Source organism: Periplaneta americana, chromosome 9 (assembly GCF_040183065.1).
Source record: "Periplaneta americana isolate PAMFEO1 chromosome 9, P.americana_PAMFEO1_priV1, whole genome shotgun sequence".
Classification (NCBI taxonomy): Eukaryota; Metazoa; Arthropoda; class Insecta; order Blattodea; family Blattidae; genus Periplaneta; species Periplaneta americana.
This window is the reverse complement of record NC_091125.1, coordinates 176766154-176786854: the sequence shown is the minus strand read 5'-3', so window position 1 is coordinate 176786854 and position 20701 is coordinate 176766154. Positions and strand designations below refer to the sequence as shown.

Genomic DNA, 20701 nt, shown 5'->3' with positions numbered 1-20701 from the left:
TTCAGCAAGACGCCAAAATGTGCATGACGAGGAGCGCAGTGGGAGGCCAACCATCATCACAGACGACCTTGTGGAGCAACGCACCATCTGCTTGCTCATGACGTTAGACCCATAGAACTGGCACAGCTGACGATCAATTTCAATCGGCGCTATGCCCTGTTTGCTAGCTGTGGGACGAGTGGGAAAGTTACTTTATGGACCTGCCGCGTACATCAATATTATTTTCTTTGCTTACTTTATACTGTACTTTATAAAGTATATTCGTATTAAAACAATTATATTTTGCGAGGAGGGAAATAGAAATTATCCCTGGCAGGGATGTTAATATAAATTTATGAGAGGGGGATAACTTTCCAACAGGGGAATCCCCACGTTAATTCGCACCCTGGGTACCAGTACATAGAAAATGTTGATAAATATGCGTGAAATGTATATCCGGAAAATGACACGGTTTGTAATTTGTTAGAAATGCCGTTTTTTAGACTGAAATATGAGGATAAAAAAGATGTTTTAAATTCTGGACGACCTACAGTTCCATTTGTTCCTTGTTTTTAAAAAGTGCTAAGAAAATAGAGAAGTTGTATAAAAAACTTTAAAAATTCTTCCGATGAAAGGAGCTTTTCTGTTTGAAAATATTAAACATTTCACCTGGAATGCTACATCACTAAAAGATAGGATTGACTTGGTATGCAAGAAATTGGGTGAGTTCTAAAATAAATTAATTTTCCTGTTTGCATTTGTTCTAGAACTAGTAAAATTGTACGCAGCTTACGAATAGTAGGCGATGAAACTGTTCATGCATTTATGTATGTGAACAGCACTTCACCTACTGTATTTTTTTTACGGCGAGCTACTGTTGGAAACGTGCTCTGAAAGCTGCATCAGAATATGAAATTAGTCAGGAACATAGAAACTGCATCGTAGCTTATTGCAGTCATTCAAAAACTGTCGGGCGAGTAGGTACTCCGTTGTTATTATTATTGTTATTATTATTATTATTATTATTATTATTATTACTATTACTATGAATATTTTATTTTATTTTTTACTCAGAGAGCCCAATTATTATACTTTCGGTGGGGGGCCATCTCATTCTTGATTCGTTCCTGGAAGAGACCAGCTCCATAGTCTAATGCTTTGTCAGAAAATAACAGTTAATAATTTAATCTTAAACTCTACGAATACTTTAGTAATGTTGAGAAAATAGGATTTTCTCTATGCAATTTTAGTCGCATATCTGAAGATCCAAATGAGGATGGATGTGACAGACAACATTATGTTTTGATTGATTGTTGCAAGATATACTGGGTGTTCAGTTCAAAGTGTGTCATGGCTCGCTGTATGTCGTCATGTGGCTAGTCGATGAGCCTAGAGAATTCGATCTTCCTACACTTCCGCAAAAGCGAATTACCTATGTGGTAGAGAAGTTGCCTAGCAAGTACGGCGTTCATTCTGAAGAGTACGTACCGATACGTACGGTAACGCTGGTAGTGGCAGGAATGTGAACTGTTTAGAAACACGTAGTCTACAGAGGTGAGTTTTTTTTCTTACTGTCGGGATATGGGGAGAGAGTCAAAACGATTACTTACGTATTTGTTGACATTAACTTCGACGGTCAACATGGACACGGAGCATTTGATTTGTATTGTGGAATGTTGCCGTACGCAACCGATGATAACAATTAATACCCTGCGTACGACTTGCCCGAGCAAAACACAATTCGAAAGAGGTTATGGTAGCACACAGACCGTACAGACCGCCATCTGTTGCTACGACGTTCAAGTTATACCGTACACGTTCTCAAGTTCAGATTGAACGCCTTAAATATAGGCAACTTCTCTGACATAAAAGCTGAAACATGCTTCAAATCGCTGACTCACAACAGTGACATCATGACATATTTTGAAATGAACACCCAGTAGTCTTCATAATGTTCAGATGATGACCTGATACTGTTATTGGTTTTAAATTGTTAAAATATATAGCTCGCGCAAGAAACGATTACCGAAAAGCAATGGTGGCGTTGCTGTCTGTTTTGTCGTGTGTATGTAGGCACGCCGAGGGGGGAGAGGTGCGAGCCGATGGAAGTACTGTCTCTTCAAAGAAGATGAACAAATGAGGACATCGCTGTGGAAATAAAGAACGTAGCAAGAGAAAAATTGGAAGCTAATTAAACGCGCAACATATTTACGAATGAAATAATACCGTGCGATACAAGACACGCATTCACATGCAATGGAACAAACTGAAGTCGTAATGTAACTATCACAACGCAAGACTGATTCTATCGATGTCATTTCTCTTCCGACTGTACTCTTGAATATCATTCAAGCTATCTCGTGATCTTTCCTGTCGCCCGCTCTTCCTTATCGCAGTGTTTGATTCGCATTCCTTCCGTCGGTAATCCGTTCTTGCGCGACCTATACAAGATTTACATACCTGTTTGTATTTTGCCACATTAATACTGGTACGACATGACCATCTGAAGTTGTTATGTAAAAGGACACAAAATACAACACCGAGATATAGACACCTTCCATCTTTGCAATCATTGTCTCCATTGTTATCATTATTAATTACGAAAGAACGTAATTACGTGTAGAATCGTTGCCTACGCTATAGTATTCAAGGCCTCTGCATTACTGCGATAATCGACCTCAGAATTGTCTCCATTGACGTAGTTGCAAATGCGCCGCTAGACGGCAGGCGATTACACACTATTTACACATTGCTTTCAATGGTGTAGTTGTCAAATTAATCAAATTGCACTACATAGCATGAAATAAAATTAAGAATTTGAATAGTTATAACCAAGATATATCATTTTAAATGGATTTATAAAAAAAATTGCGTTGCAATAAATTTTCTACAATTTTATGTTGTTCAAATAACGGGCAGTAAGCCTATCATTATCAACTTGGATGGCTACAGAAACATGGATTTCGTCACACGCTGGTTCTGGTTTTGACCTTGACTCCAAAATTCGACTTGTTTTTGGAAATGCAGAATTATAGTTTCTTTTAGCCGCAACATTAACTACGTTTGCGAATGCCTTTGTCGTGTCCTTGAAGACATTATGGATAATCTTGAAAAATGGTCAGGACGGATTCCAAATCATTTGGAAGGAGTCGACTGTTTTTAGTGGGAATACTAAAACAAGTTATGTCAAAATGTGAACTGCACACTACAGATCTTTTGAAAGTTGCCACGAACTACTTTTGTTCAAGTCCTGCCGCTTTCACTCAAGTCAACATTTGATGGAAAGTGATGTCAGTTCCATTTTTATCTCCACTTTTACAAAAGGATACGCAACAGAAAACCATTATGAATCGAAGTGTAGATCAGAATATCAGTGCCTTACTTACTTACTTACAAATGGCTTTTAAGGAACCCGAAGGTTCATTGCCGCCCTCACATAAGCCCGCCAGCGGTCCCTATCCTGTGCAAGATTAATCCAGTCTCTATCATCATACCCCACCTCCCTCAAATCCATTTTAATATTATCATAGTAGCATTCATATCATTCAACCAATAAGGAGATTGGCCCCTATAATGTATCTGTGCAGAGCCTTCTTTAGTTACAAGCCGGGGCATGGGTAGGTTTGGCAACGCAGAGTGGAGGCGGGAGATTTTAGAGTGATATTGTGTTTGCTCATTGCTTTAGTTATACGTAACGCGTATTTTTTCAATATTACTTCATGCACAAAGGTAAGATCAAGATTCAGAGTAGTGATGTAAATTATTACGGGTTCGAAAATAGTGTTTTATTGCAATCAATTAGCTATACTTCAGAATACGGCGTGAGTAGGCTACTTACATACAAAGGCTGCCACTTAAGATAATTACAAAAAAAAACATGTTTTTGATAGTACGAAGATAAATAAATAAATAAAAAAGATATTCCTTGCACAGAGCCTTCTTTAGTTACAAGCCGGGGCCATACGTCGGCAACACTGTAATTATCTGTCACCCGGAGGCTGACCGTACAGTATACGTGTTTGTGCTAATGCCGATTTCCAATGTAAATTAATGTTACAATATAAGTATGTGTCGATGGAATTATGTTTGCGGTAGTACCAAACGTTAATTGTTGATGTATTATAAACTAAATGCGTGTTGGTGATAAAAAAACAAGACAATAAATGAAAATAAAATGGTTGCAGTCTTTGGGAATTTTTACGGTTATGGATGACAAAGTAATTGACTATTCTATTAAATATTGTATAACCACATTTTTATATTCTTATTTGTGATTTGTGTGTATCAGAATTCGGTAATTTCCTAGAAGACGGGCAAAATCCAACATGGCTGACGAAAACTACCAAAACGTTCTGCCAACTATGAAGTTCAAATGTCACCAGACATCACAAAATCAAAGATGGAAAATCAAACATATATTCATATTTTTAAAGAAGAACAAGCCCTTCAAAAAATGAAAATATGTTTAATTTTTCATCTTTGATTTTTATGGTGTTTGGTGGGTTTCGAACTTCATAGTTGGTAGTACTTTTCTAGCAGTTTTCGTCCGCACTTTACCCCCACAAATCACTAAAACACAAAACAAAACAATAATTTATCACCTCAAACAAAATTGAATCCTCATTGACGTCTTCAATGACAACCACTTCACTTCCATTATGACACAGGCTTTAAGGCAATCTAAACTTAAACCATGCAGCCAACAAAAAACTAAACCAACACTTCGTCGTACAGTCAAGTTCACATAAATAACCATGTATTTACACAAAATGAAATTCTCTTTGAACTCTTATTACACCTTAACTTGTAAGGAAAATTCAGAAAATAATTCCTTGGCAGCATAGGAACAGTTTTCTCCTCAACAATCGACACAATTCTTATTCACCAGCGAAAGAATAAACCAAAATCGACACAAAATTTAATACTCTGTTCTATATTCACACATCTTTCACAGATATCATAAAATGACAAACTTTCAATAACTTTGGCCATCAAACACAATATTACACCACTCACGTCAAACAACCAAGAACAACTTACTGACGTCATATCCATTCAAAATTAACGAAAATTCTAGAACAAATGGTGACAATCAAATTGAAGGAAAATCACAAAATGACAAACTTCCAATAGCTTTAGCCAGCAAAACAGTATAACAACACTCACGTCAAACAAACAACTGACAACGTCATTACCCATTCAAAATTAACAAAAATTCCAGAACAAATGACAACTATAACCAATCAAATTGAAACAACATCATGGCGACACCTAGTATAAAAACCTAGAACTAACATATAAAAGTCACTAAAAGATCACTAACATTTAACTCTAAAGTAAAAAGTTGGTAATACTTAGTACATCCAACCAGGTGCCCGTCTTCTATGAATTTACCCAGAATTCTAGTCAAATTGTTGGGTCTCGCCTGCTATATCAATAAAGTTACGCCGTTGGTTTTCAAAGTCATTGTAAACAGCTGTTTTGTGATCCCATAAATGTTGCCGTTTTGTTCAAGATTCGGAATGCCTGCTATACGTCAGAAGTGAACAGAACTATCTATAATTTGTACATGCATATAATCACTTTGTTGGTTTGGTCAATGTTACTTATGTCCCGCCCACTATAGAGACATAGGCCAATTTTACACATATTTAGTATAACTTGTTGCTTCTTTGACAGGTTAGGTTTGGTTAGTTTAGGTTTTTGTTATAGCCTACCTTGCATATACGATTATAGCGCAACATTGGCAGTGATAAAAGTGAAATATTCGTTCAGTGGGCGTTGGATACTCTACAATCACCCACTTGGTATTTACAGGATTTAAAGTCCACTGAGTTTACGCTAATTGATACATACATGTAGGCCTACTTAATAGATAATGTTGCGTTTTGTTACGTATTATGTTGAAGGGATGTGTTTTCATTTTTTCATAGATTGTTTTACTTGGCTTAACTATATTTACATCCTCATACTTTTATTATAATAGGAATGTCAATAGTTTCTTCTGTTTACATTTTATTTTAGGCCTATTTGCATAATTCACATTCTTAGCTTGTTTTCTGTATTTATATTTATTTAAAATTATATTTTTAAAAGTTTACAACAAATAATTTAGGATAACAGTATTGTTATGGTGACTGGCCAGGTTCAAACTAAAACTGGCTTCCTGGACATCTTAAATATTTATAGAAAAGCACGACATAATCACATGAAATTAAAATGCATATGATATCCTACACCTTTCATGTCAGAGGTGAAACAACATTAAGCGGCAAAAACATTGTCAATTTACTAGCCACATAATGGTTAATTGATTGGAATAGGGTATTGCGAAAGTACGTCATTATTTTATTTATTTTTGGTACAAGTAACATTTCTTTAAGCATTTATTTATTTTCCCTTGTACCATCAATAAAATAACAAGTATGTTTTTATTTTTTTTTTAATTATAAGTGTAGTTGCTACGACACATAGGCACACAGCACTTTCTAGGCATCTGAAATATTTGTAGAAAAACACGATAGATAATCGCATAAGATAATATTAAAATATATCCTAAACCTTTCACAGATGAAACACTATTAAGTCGCAAAACATTGTCAATTTGCTAGCCACAAATTTGTTAACTGAAAGGAACTTAAGAATACTGCATAGGAACTTACGTCTTTATTGCATTATTGATTTTATTATTTTCGGTGCAAGGAATATCTTTTTTATTTATTTATTTATCTTCGTACTATCAAAAACATGTTTTTTTTGTAATTATTTTAAGTGGCAGCCTTTGTATGTAAGTAGCCTACTCACGCCGTATTCTGAAGTATAGCTATTTGATTGCAATAAAACACTATTTTCGAACCCGTAATAATTTACATCACTACTCTGAATCTTGATCTTACCTTTGTGCATGAAGTAATATTGAAAAAATACGCGTTACGTATAACTAAAGCAATGAGCAAACACAATATCACTCTAAAATCTCCCGCCTCCACTCTGCGTTGCCAAACCTACCCATGCCCCGGCTTGTAACTAAAGAAGGTTCTGCACAGATACATTATAGGGGCCAATCTCCTTATTGGTTGAATGATATGAATGCTACTATCGATATGTATTGTTGTTATAATCGACATAAAATATATTGCCAACTTCTAAATTAACAGTCGGTTTTATTTTGTTGACTTGTAGCCTACTTTGCTGGGAGACATCGTTACATATAGGCCACTCTTACACTAAACCTGGAGTAATTTAAGCTTATTAATCAAATATGATTCTACTTACTGTTTTTTTTATATGCTCACCTGTATGTAATTTATATTTTATACATATTTCATTGTTATTTTCCATCCGAAGATCATTAAGAACGATGAACATTACTTAATATCTCCTATCTTTCTTCAAATAGTGTTTATATGCCATGTTAATTTTCATTTGTTTTCATAAGTTAACAATGATGCACATTGGGAGCAACATATAAGAAATTATTTTCCTACACAATCGACGCTATATTCACGTCGTTTTGAAATGATTAATTGAAGATGGCTTGCTTATTGTTTATTACACGCACATGTAATTTCTATTCCATACGTTCTTTTTCTATCCCAAGATCATTAAGAATGATGAATATTATTGATGCTTGTTTCCTGTGTTTCTTAAAATAATGTTATGTGGCATGTTAGTTTTTATATATCGTTATTTACGTAAAAATGATGCGCCAAAAAATAAAAAAATAATAATAATTTCGTACTCACTCCACATCCTATATATTCACATTTGTTTTTCAGTGATTTATTAAAGAATGTACCGGTATTTAAAAGACTAATAATTTAGAAACATGTTACATAAATCATCCTTGTGCCAAAAAAGAATGCTCCCTGGACCAAATTATCGTATTTTGCATTGGTCGTCAGTACTCGCTGAAATGGGTAATAATATAATATAATTATGTTGTATGTAGGAAGCGAGGTATCGGGGCTGCCCCGACGATGATCCGACGTGTAGCACATGATGTAAAAAAAGCGGGGTGTCGGGCACTGAAAAGTGCCTTTTCGAAAGCATGGTGATGCGCATTTGACAAACGCAGTGCACGTACTTGCTAATAATCCCTTTTTATTTGTCGTTATTTACGTAAAAATGGTACGCCAAAAAATAATAATAATTTCGTACTCACTCCACTTCCTATATTCACATTTGTTTTTCAGTGATTTTTTAAAGAATGTACCGGTATTTAAAAGACTAATTTAGAAACATGTTACATAAATCATCCTTGTGCCAAATAGAATGCTCCCTGGACCAAATTATCGTTGAGATATCTATTGTCAATTGCTTTTATTTGTCAGTAGGCATTGACTGACGGGTATAGAAGTACTGGCGCTCTTAGGGGTGAGGTCGGGGTTTGGGATGGTTCACAAGCAACAAGTTATACTAAATATGTTTAGGATTAGTATAAAACTGGCCTATGTCTCCTATAGTGGGCGGGACATAAGTAACATTCACCCAAAAATATAATACAAAGTGACTAAAATCACATCAGTAGTAACAAATTGTTTAAATTTTTTTATTTAATTTTTTAATTTGTAGCATTTAATGTTTATTGAATATCGAATGCTAAAAACGCTCATGGAACCATTACTTCCGCTGACCTTTTTTTGCGTATAATGTGTGATGGGTGGCCCCTATAATGCATCTGTTTCAAAAGAATTTACATTGTGATTTTAATTTAGCGCATTTACCTTCCTTAATTGTAGACAGAAAATTTACTATACCACTCCTATGAAATTAGTATACACACGATTATTTGCATACAGAGTGTCTTATTGCTTTCAGGTTATGGCACTGATTTCTGATATTCTCGGAAATTTTACTTGAAGCAAGTAAAGCGATCGGTTTGGAAGTAAATCCCGAAAAGACAAAGTATATGATTATGTCTCGTGACCAGAATATTGTACGAAATGGAAATATAAAAACTGGAGATTTATCCTTCGAAGAGGTGGAAAAATTCAAATATCTTGGAGCAACAGTAACAAATATAAATGACACTCGGGAGGAAATTAAACGCAGAATAAATATGGGAAATGCGTGTTATTATTCGGTTGAGAAGCTCTTATCATCCAGTCTGCTGTCAAAAAATCTGAAAGTTAGAATTTATAAAACAGTTATATTACCGGTTCTTCTGTATGGCTGTGAAACTTGGACCTTCACTCTGAGAGAGGAACATAGGTTAAGGGTGTTTGAGAATAAGGTGCTAAGGAAAATATTTGGGGCTAAGCGGGATGAAGTTACAGGAGAATGGAGAAAGTTACACAACACAGAACTGCACGCATTGTATTCTTCACCTGACATAATTAGAAACATTAAATCCAGACGTTTGAGATGGGCAGGGCATGTAGCACGTATGGGCGAATCTAGAAATGCATATAGAGTGTTAGTTGGGAGACCGGAGGGAAAAAGACCTTTAGGGAGGCCGAGACGTAGATGGGAGGATAATATTAAAATGGATTTGAGGGAGGTGGGGTATGATGATAGAGACTGGATTAATCTTGCACAGGATAGGGACCGCTGGCGGGCTTATGTGAGGGCGGCAATGAACCTTCGGGTTCCTTAAAAGCCATTTGTAAGTAAGTAAGACTCAAGGCAATTAGAACTGCTTCAAGTTTATCATATCCAACTAAACATCTATCACGCAGGAATCAAGCTTTCATCAACCGACTGCGTATTGGACATACCAAGCTCACACATGGTTATTTGTTAAAGAAGAAACCTCCTCCAGTTTGTAACACTTGCAGTGAAACTCTTTCTGTGAAGCACATCATCCAGGACTGTCCTCAATACAATCAGTTACGACAACAATTAAAAATCCCCAACGATATAACAAGAACTCTTGGTGAACCTTGTTACTGCAATAGTGTCATAAAGTTTTTCAAGTTAACTGGATTGTTTGATAAAATTGTGTAATGTTTATTTTTTTTTTGTTTACTTTTTTAACTTGCTAAATGTTAAGTTATTATTAAAATTAATTCGTGTCGCGATATGACTTTTGTTATAACTTAAAGCGACAATAAATAAATAAATGAAAAAAAAATTGTAAGAAAAATAGGTTAGAGTTGTCCTTCTTCCGAAAGATCCAGGAAGGTGAGTTTATAAAATGTAATATATGCTTTATGAAAATAATATATGAACCTTATGTATTTCGTATTTCAATAGTGGAAGGAAGGTGTTAATTTTTTCAAAAGAACACGATAGCGAAAGTACAATACATTTTATCGTTTGCTATGGAAAGAGTCTGTGATGAGGCGATAGTAGCGATCCTGGTGGCTAGCAACTATCTATGGATGCTTATTTCAACTGTCTATGTACGGTATGCATATTTAGTAAGTATTGAGCTTCATGACTGTATATACTAGACTGTGCTATTAGTTCTAGTTTCCGCAACAACTCAACCTTCGTGACTATACAAACGTAATCTGTGGTGTATCTTTATTCCTGTTGGCCATACTGATCGCTGGTCGAATTTTTCGTACAAATGTACATTGCATAAAATGGCGTTGTGTAGGAATGAATGTGTTAAATTATTTGTGGTTCTTGTATACATCTTCCTGCAGTGACATTACTTTCTTGAATTCGGAGAAGAAAAACGAAAAAAAATATTCGTATGTAGCTACATTTAAGTATGTTAGTTATTCTTAGATGTTGCATTTCCTTCTGTGTCAGTAATTAAGATACGACATAGGACTAATTTTTGATAAGTTTATTCGGCCCACAATATTCTTACAACTTCACAGTTGCTTTACAGCATAGAATAAAGAACATGCCCAATTTTTATGTTAAACGTATAAAATGGAAATATGAAACGTAAACCATGAATGAATTATTGATCCATGCATTATACAGAATGCTTTAAAATAGGTGAATGTTACTTATGTCCCGCCCACTATAGGAACTGCACTTGAACTGCCAACATAGAAAACAAAAAATCACACTCAATCGCTTTCACCTTTATCTTGACGGGATAATAAAAGCCTAAACTAACCTAACCTAACCTAACTTAACCTAAGTGCGTCGGTGTCTTCCAACATCCTTCTATCATATTTTTATGCTTACTGTACCTAAAATAGTGTGTATTGAAGTTGATGTTTAAAGTAAATTATTTAAGGAAACTACTTATTTTATGGGTTGAGAAGCATGCCTGTTAAGACATGGTGTGTCGAATGCACATTTCATTATGTCTGGCAAGGAAATGAACCAGCGGAGCGGGGGTAGACAGGGAGCAGCTGGTGTGTGGTGATCATGCGGCAAGAGTGGGGATAACTTCCCCTACTGCTGATCTGTTCTCTAAGATTTACCCAGAAGTTTATTGAAAACGTAACACATTTACTATAACAATACTCAATCATTCACAAGGATAGGAGTGGTAAGCACAATAAGCCTTAGGCTGCAGTGCAAGCCTTCGGGTCCCTTCTCCATACAAGAGAAAAAAGAAACAAAATAGGCCTATACTACGTTAGCACTGCAAAAGAAAATATAAACATAATTTTTATTTGTTTATTACCTACCTACATGTTTGATATGAGTTATTTTTAATTCACTAATCAAATTATTCACAGTCTTAACATAATCAGTTCAGATGTGCCTCTTTTATTTACCAACTTATTAACTTTTTTTATTCAATCTGGTCAGGCCACATCCAATACATTCCCTTCTTGACCTTACAACTGACTTTGTGTCTGGAGATGAGACCATGTAGTTCAATGTCATTGACTGTAGGCCTAGCAGGGAACAGTGATCCTATATGAGACTGTTACAAAGTCATCATTGCATAGAGCATTAACATTCTCCATGAAAACGTATTTGGCCTCCCAAAATTATTTGTGTTTATTTTCAATTTATTCACTAGTGTTTGCTTTGGGATGGAATACAAACGTGACCAAATTTTCCAGTGTTTATATTATCCAGTGCCTGCTGTGGTGTTTCGCTGGAATACCGTGCTGTTATGGCGCACTGTCTTCATCTCTTGCCATTTAAAATTTCAACGCATTATGGAAATCCAACATGAGTGTAAAAATTAGAACAGCAACGGAATAAATAACGGGAAAGAAATTTCATTAATAAGCCAACTATGCGGAACTTAGTAAAAAAAAAAAATTCTTCAATACATACTTAACTTAGTGTGTCTGTAATAGTTACATTTTACATTAATTTTATGTAATAAGTGTCTGATGTTATTTAATGAACTAATTATGTTTATTTATAATCAAATTTAAATGCTTATAATAGAATAAATGTTATCATGCAAACTTTGTAGCAGTACAAATCCTGAAATCGAAGTAAAACGGCACTTTCGGATTAATTGTATAATTTACAAGACATAGGATTATGTATGTCACGAGATTATTACCGTATTTTAAAGAAGGATAAGCATTAACTTTTACAATAAATTGTAACGTTACATAACATAAAATTATATAACTTTCTTACAGTATAAAGTTGAAAATCATTTATAAAGCAGCTACTATTTAAACAATATGAAATAGGCTATTTAACCACATGGAGCCTTACATATCTTTCAGGGACCAGACATAATTGATAGAAAAGCAAAGCATAGAGATCATAGGTTGGCCTCATCACACTTAGAAAACGTGTGAAATTAAATCTTGTAGTAAAATTGGGACATGGTATAAAGTTATACTGACCAGTACGAAGTTACCCCAAATGACTGTAACATATTATACAATGCAATATGGCTACCATTTAATAATGTATTAAAATATTAGACGTACTGTGAAATGTCAAGAATTCGTTTACAGAATAGAAAGTGTGAGATATTAAATAATTTTTTACTTTTACCTTAAATAATGCACGATTTTGATTATGATTCTTAATGTCTTCAGGAAGACTATTGAAAATTTTTATTGCCATATAACGTACTCCCGTCTACATCTAATTTAATTGGCAAAACTTACCACCAGAGTGGTCTGCATAAAATTACAAAGTATATGGTATGTAACAAAATGTAATTGTGAAGGTTACTTACGTACTTGCCACTAGAGGAATTTGCTGAATTTCCTTCAAAATGCCTAGGAATTATAATATGGAATAAGTTAGTGGAAATGGGATGTGATCACTAGGAGAGCATTATGCATACCCAGCTCGCCATAAATACATATCAAATTCGTCGTGCGTGAATGAAAAACACTGCCATATTTCCTGAATGTGACGTTTTGAGGGAGGGAATAAAGGGGTTTTCAGTGTCTCTCCAACACCTTTAACATAATACTACATAGGCCTACCTAATCTAACCTAACCCATCCTAACCTAACCTTTCACATAATACTCCACACCTAACCAAACCTAACCATACCTGTCAATATTCACCAAATCTAAGCTAACCCGTCACATAATACTACACATGTTTAGTATAATTTCGTTTGCAAATTTTACTGTCCCTGCTATACGCTGTGTTGGGAAGCACCTGGTGCAGGGATCTGGGAGAGAGAGGGGTGGAAGCATGGGGAAAGCATTGGTTCCCCTTCCACGAGCGTTAAATGACGTCTCCATGATCCATCCTTAGTAATATGGCGGATTACAACAGACTGCGCTCATGGACAAAATGTCGAAAGTATTATTTCCGACCACGGCAGTAATTGCAACACTTAAACTTAACCAACAAAACCCATTCCTGTAGTTACACCACATCTCTGCATTCTATTTTTGTTTATGCGTACAAGTTTCGTTATATTAGGCTGTACTGAAGATGTATAGGCCTATAGCCTGAGATGTGCATCTGTCAGTGTAGACTGATCATCGTTATTATTAATGGAGTTCATTTTCTAGAATGTTTGTCCACACATGTATGTGGAACCAAACACAGAACTCATATGCGCTTTGTGATTGTTTTCAATACAGAAGTATTCTTGTTCTTTAAACTGGTATTTTCGGAACGACATTGCGCTGAATTCTTCCACTAGACATTGAATACAAATCCTCTCTACCCTATCATGTGAATGACGCGTGGGGTTAAAGAAGAGATGAATGATGTATTCCGGCTTGTAACGTACATGCCACAATTGACACCCAGTTCTGCATCCCTGACGTAGTGGAAGAAGTGAAACATGTTGAGATTATCAGCACTGCTCATAATTACATTTAGTTCGTGAAGTGTGTGTTTTGTACAATAATCAATGTACGGTATAAAAGTAGTGATAATTCCATATACGAATATAGGGTTAGTGCAATAAAAATTGAAATGTATTGAAAATTGGTTTACAGCGCCACAATGGCAGGTGGATATTCTACCTTGAATATATTTGAATAGCAGGGTGGAAAAGAACCATGATTTTTTAAATTAAAATAAAAATCAGTGATTTTTTTATTTAAATCTGTTTTTTTTTATTTCGATAATTTTTTTTACTTACGCTTAATGCTTTTAATTTATTTTTTAATTTGATTTATTGAAGCTGTTAATAACAAGTCACACCAGTGACCAAATAGGAGTTAAACTTTTTCCGATTTTAAGTTAAAAAAAAAAAAAAAAAAACATACTTGAAACAAATTGAACCGGAAGCTCCACAACTGAATGCTCAACCTAAAATACACAAGCCTCATATACCAATCAGAACCCTGCACCAGCATACAAGCCAGCTAGTTAAATACATCAGAAACAACATACAATTCACCAATCACAATGCAGTCAAGAACAACACAGACCTTGTCAACTACATCAAGGACAAATACATACCCCACAATTCATCATTTGACATCATCAATCTATATACTCACTGACATACCCATACGTGAAACAATAAAAATACTAGAACATATAAGACAACAACGCACCACAACCACAAATAGATGAAAAGTGAGCAAATTATTTTCAAATAGTTCCTTCATCTTGGATTGTGTTTAATAGTGTCTGTTTATTCAAATGTTTGTATAGCAACACAAGTTTTGATGCATTGTCTGTACCAAGCCTGTTGCGTAACTTGGAATGCACAACACTTCTACACCAGCAGAAGATGCTCTTGACTAATTGCATTCATGACGACTTTGCCATTACTAATGATAGATTCTTGTGACTTCCACCACTGCGGTGCAGACACTCCTCCTCTTAATCTAATCTGTATACATAATTTTTGAAGATAGGCAAGATTTTGCTTCATATTTCACTATTGCAGGTGAGAATGAGGATCCACTATAGTTAGTTTGAGCAATCTGAAGTGCAGATTCACGTTCTTCTACAGTTAGTTGGAGGGATGTTGAAGCTTAGGTTCAACCAAAAAGCCAAAAAATGTGTTGGTGTAAGTGTTTTATTGTAGTAGCGCTTTTGAAATATCTTTGTTTGGGATGCTTCCTGTCTTCCTGTTAGTCTTTCCAAGTTATCTTTCAGAGCTTTCCATTGTTCGACAATTGTGCAATCATTTTTCTGACAAATGTCATGTGCTGCTGATATACATATTTAACAAGTCTTCTGGGCCATTCCATGGTTACAGGTATGACATTTGCACTCAATTTTTGTTTTAAAATTAATTTTAATCTACTGTACAATGCTTATTTTAGCACACCAATTATTGGAATGTCTTCTCAAGAAGAGCAAACACCTCCAACAAATAGATTTAGAAAAATCATTATAACAAATTAAGTACTTAACTTTAAAGCTTGGTTACGGTTGTGACAAACGTTCTAATGACTAATTCTGAATTTAAGTCCTAGCCTACTGTGGTCAACAATTATTGAATCTTGTTAACAATGTAATGAACCTTCAACATTCAGCTCACTGATGACATCTTCGAGTGAAGCTTTCATTTCTCTAGATTTCGACCAACTATGTAGGCTACTTCATCCCACTGTCTCTAAGTAACATTTTTTTCAATATTTATCTCAGTTTGGATGATACTGTGAAAAAATCTTAGTTTTACAAAAATAACACAGTCTAGTCATACATTTTTCCTCACCAATGTTGTAAGATAAGATTTCCAAAAGTTCGCCAGGTGTTCCAGGAAAATATGGTATTTACTTTTTACAGCTTCAACTTTCTGATAGTGGCAGACACAAACATTGAGGATAGGAGCACATGAGATCGTACTTTGTAGAACTTGCATAGCCCAACTCTTTCATTGCCCTTAGCATTTTCTTCTGTAGACAATTGAAAGACTTTCCTTATAATAACAAGCACGTATTTCTTCTGGGGAATATGTCACTTGCCTATTTTTAGATATTTGACAGACTTTGTATCTCTTTTCCCTGAAGCCCGGTAAGTAATATCATCTCTGCAATGAAAGTTTTACACGAGTTCAATTTGTTCTTTTCTAATAGCTATTTGGGACCTATGTTTGCTGCCTTCAGTCTTCTTAAACATAGGTGGAATTTTCGATGCTAATTTCGTGAGAACAGTTTGCTGCTTCGATGTACTTTTGGGCATACTCTTCAGTACATGCCTCAATATGTTGACTACTTCTGACAGTTCCGAACCCGTGTCAAAAGTTTGTTGGGATGCCTGACTGCAATACATGTTTCCTATTGAGGACTGGTTTGGAGTGTGTTGGAACGCTTTTTCTGTACTGCGCATGCTCACGATAGTTACGGACGGTTCCTGACTGTTCTTGGAACGAGCCTACTGAATACCATACATATTTTTGTGCCAATTCTAAGATGTGAAGTTGTTGGAGGAGAGCATTGAACTCCGTCATAAAGAATAAGGACAAGTTTCTTTGTACAACCTAAACCCTAACAGTATTGTTTCCCTTCTTAAGCTGCACACAAAATAAAGCTTAGAAAAAAATTGTTGTACTTACCAGAGAACTGACCTCTCACAAATTGATGTATCTTTCCTTCTCTTGTTGTTGCAAACACAAGATCTTCTCTGATGCCTCTATTGACACTTCCGGTTAGGATAGCTACTTCCTGCAATATTTTGGGTAAATCATGAGGTGCCCCTGCACTACCTCACCCCCTGTTACCATACTATAAGCAGTAACATGAGCTGCTGCCAGGAAGTCAGCAATGGCCCAGGAAGCTTTTAATAGAAAAAGGAGCATCTTCTGGAGAAAGAACTAAGTAAGAGAGTAGTGAAGTGTTTTGTGTGGAGTGTAGCATTGTTTAGGACAGAAACATGGACATTACGACGAAGTGAAGAGAAGCAAATAGGAGCATTTGAAATGTGGATATGGAGAAGAATGGAGCGTGTGAAGTGGAGAGACACAATAAGAAATGGAGCTGTGTTGGAAAGAGTGGCTGAAGAAAGAATGATGCTGAAACTATCAGGAGGAGAAAAAGGATTTGGTTGGGTCACTGGCTGAGAAGAATCTGTCTACTGAAAGATGCACTGAAAGGAATGGTGAACAGGAGAAGAGTTCGGAGCAGAAGAAGATATAAGATAATAAGACGACATTAAGATATATGGATCATATGACGAGACAAAGAGGAAGACAGAAAAAGGAAAGATTGGAAAAAGCTGGGCTTGCAGTGAAAGACCTGCCCTTGGGCAGAACACTGGAATCATCATTAGTACAACAATAATGAAACATGGAACACTAAATATTTTAAATGTCAGTTGAAATGATTGAAGTGAAACCTGATGAACTTAAAATAGCCGTAGTTTTCTTTTTCTCTTACTATACTTACAGTACGATTTTTTAGTTACGATCATTCAATACGATGCGATGTTTTGCGCATTAAGTTATTCTTGTACGAGATTAGGAACAATTTTAAGGGTTAGCAACTCCCTGGTTACGGCCTTGCACACCACCACCACTACCAATACCAATATCACTATCACTGACACCATTGTTCTCACTATCATCTGTGTCCTTCTCGTCTTGTAACATAATAATAATTGCTTCTAAAATATCTTTACGTTCTATTTCATTCGCTTAATATTCATGCCACACAAGCAATCTAGTTTTTCCTAGTCACGCTGTTAACTAGTTCTTCTACATTTAATATTCTGAAGGTCGTATTTTTTTAGCGAAATACCTCTTCACATGGGCCCACAAAAATTCAATCGCATTATATTGGCAACGATATGGTGGGAGTCTCACAACTTCATGCCACTTGATCAAGTTCGTATATTTATTACTACTTTTGAAAGGTGCACTGTATTCAAAACTTTAGATCAGCCCTGCAGAACTGTAGCTCCTCAGAGCGACTGCCTTCGTACCCCTTCTACCCCGCCCACCTTTCTACCAGTGCTGTCATAGCGTTCTAGTTACACTCGGCTGCATCAACATTCATTCTCGCGGCGGCAGGTATACAGTATGCTGTCAAGAATTACAAATGAACATATAATAAAATCGTTAGGAACATACCTTTAGAAAGTAAGAGAAAAATGAAAGAGGGAAATAAATAAGTTAAAAGACATGTAAAATAATTTTTAAAATGTTTGTGTGCATATAATGTACGAAGGTCTATGTATTTATCGTCCTATTACTAGTAAAGCCGATTAAGTCCACTTTTTGTGTAAAATAAGTTAAGTACAGTCCCTGACTTGTCTTTCCGTGCTCTGTATTCTACTAAAATGGGAATAAGTCCGAAATATTGCATGCAGGCAACAAACCAATTAAGTACTTTATTTGAAAAAATTATGATTTTTCGTGCATTAATAAAGTTTTAATTCCTGTTTTTACGAAACTTGCATTAATGGTCTTGACTGGTTTTACTAGTAATAGGAAGATATATAAATTGTACGTTCATAAGTGAGTGATAGCTATATGATGGGATGTCAATGCTGTCATTCAGCATTGTAACACACTCCAGCCAAATAAATAAATAAAAAATAAACAAATAAAATAAATAAATACACAATAGGCTTACAGTTTAAAGAGAACTGGAACATGTCAAAATCTAAACCCGTGAAAAAATACTAGTTCCAAAGGAAATGGAGATATGATTATTTTGTTGTTGAAGACGAAAGAATTGCTTGTATACTGTGTCCTATCCAATTTATTTCTATTCGTCATTTCAATATTGAACCACATTTCAACAAAGCCCATACTAAGAATTATGGAATCACAAACTTTCGGGTAAGTTCATTATTACGAACTGTATATTGATTATTGATATATACTTTTAAATTAAGGACATCACTCGTGTTCATTTTGTATTGAAATGAATAGTGACTTTCAAGATTCATTACTTAAATGCTATGAATTTATGTTTCTGTAGGTGATGATAGGAGGAAAGTTTTCGAAAATCTAAAGCAGGCTAGGTGCAAAGAAATCTCAAATAAACTACCGACAGGAAATCTGGCATTATAAATACAATGAATGTATTACAATCCTTTTTGAAAATTACAGTGCCGCCACTGATGGACCTTGCACGGGCAGAGAATGTAAACAACTCTACCCAGAAGTCGATCATCCCCAATAGAAGTGAAGCGAGATTGACGTCATATTTCCCCTACTTACGAGTTCTGCAGGCCTGGTTTAGATTTTGTTTCCAAGGAAGAGAAGTTAATGAATACCTTTATGTTCCAGCCACTCCATGGTTTCGTGTTTTCTGTTGGGTGTATTGGGGATTTTGTTTATGCGAACAGAATAAATATGGTGCATTATCCATTAATTGAAAAATTGCTTAAAAACGAATCACGAAATAAATCTGACGTCATTTCTTCATGATAATCACTAGTCCTTTTAGACCTAAACATCCTTTTGCTATTAGGAATGAAACCAGTTTTCGCCGATCCTACGTGACAAATAATAATTAATCTGCTTCCCTTCCCTACAGGCACTTTCATACCCCCATTTCCAGATGAGTCCTGCCAAAAATATTTGCTGTATACTTTTGGTTCACCCACGTTTCGTTCAGGTAAAATACAGGCCGAGTGTCGCCTGAATCCCTGATGGGGTGCTTGAACCTGGCTGCAGTTATATTGTTTCGTTCCATTAGAAATTTTCGTCCGTTTTTCTGCATCGGAATACGAGTTGTTTCAGTAGTCTCTTAGTGAAAGAAACTGAACCACCATAACCTATTTTTTCGTTCAGCAGGAGTGTTAATTTCTTAGTCGTGGGGAATTCTTTTTATCATAGAAGTAGCCTACAATGTCTTTCTCGAAGTTCATTTAAATTTGTCACTCTTTTAAGTGTACAGTATTAATATGTTTTCTAGGCGAGACAAACAATTTTTAGCACCATGTGTGTCTACTTTTTGCACTTCTGTGGATACACGTGACACTGTTGGTACACTTATTGAACACACCTTACGGGTTAGTTCTTGACACTTAGAAAAGTTAAGATTTTTATGGCTTTCTTCGGACGAGTATTTTCTGAAGAAATTGTAGATACCAAATATAATTTTACGAACTTTGCTACTACGAGTATAGCCACTGGATCTATTACTTTACTAGTGCCGGCCTTGGACTTGCTGAATGACATAATTGCATTAAACAAATAAATTAATAACTGGCTTAGGCGGAAGCGTTTGAGACTGGGTTCAAACCCTGTGGCTGGCCAATCATAGTTTCCCTCAGTCACAAAGGCAAATCCTAGATTGGAAATTTACATGCCATGATTCATCACCAATATCATGAACATTAATCAAAATCTAAACAGTTGCATGAACACAAGCCATCTACAACACACAATAAAACAGGAACTCAACAATAGTAACAATGGCCTACTGGTCACGCGATGTTAAAACGTGTATAAATAAACTTAACAAAGAAATAAATAAACTGATAATATACAGAAAATGGTTATTACAAACAAATGATTGATTTCGCTAGACGCAAAGCACATCG

At 35.5% G+C, this 20701-nt stretch overlaps 2 protein-coding genes across 8 annotated transcripts in view; one reads left to right on the top strand and one right to left on the bottom strand.

Annotated features, from left to right (window-relative positions):
* The window catches only part of LOC138706793 (uncharacterized), a 31516-nt gene extending 26138 nt beyond the window's left edge, over positions 1-5378 (bottom strand). Inside the window, exon 1 of the mRNA XM_069836498.1 lies at positions 5020-5378. Within this exon, the coding sequence (XP_069692599.1) occupies positions 5020-5034 (15 nt within the window). The 5' untranslated portion in view covers positions 5035-5378. The remainder of the gene's footprint in view (positions 1-5019) is intronic.
* Positions 5379-10298: 4920 nt separating this feature from the next.
* l(1)G0196 (inositol hexakisphosphate and diphosphoinositol-pentakisphosphate kinase) overlaps positions 10299-20701 on the top strand; it is a 98331-nt gene continuing 87928 nt past the window's right edge. For 3 of the 7 annotated variants that reach the window (XM_069836484.1, XM_069836482.1, XM_069836480.1), the window contains exon 1: positions 10465-10622. The gene's annotated coding sequence lies outside the window, so the exon portion shown is untranslated. Of the gene's footprint in view, positions 10344-10463; positions 10623-20701 lie in introns of those variants that run through there. The other 4 variants (XM_069836483.1, XM_069836488.1, XM_069836481.1 and 1 more) reach the window with 3 other exon arrangements.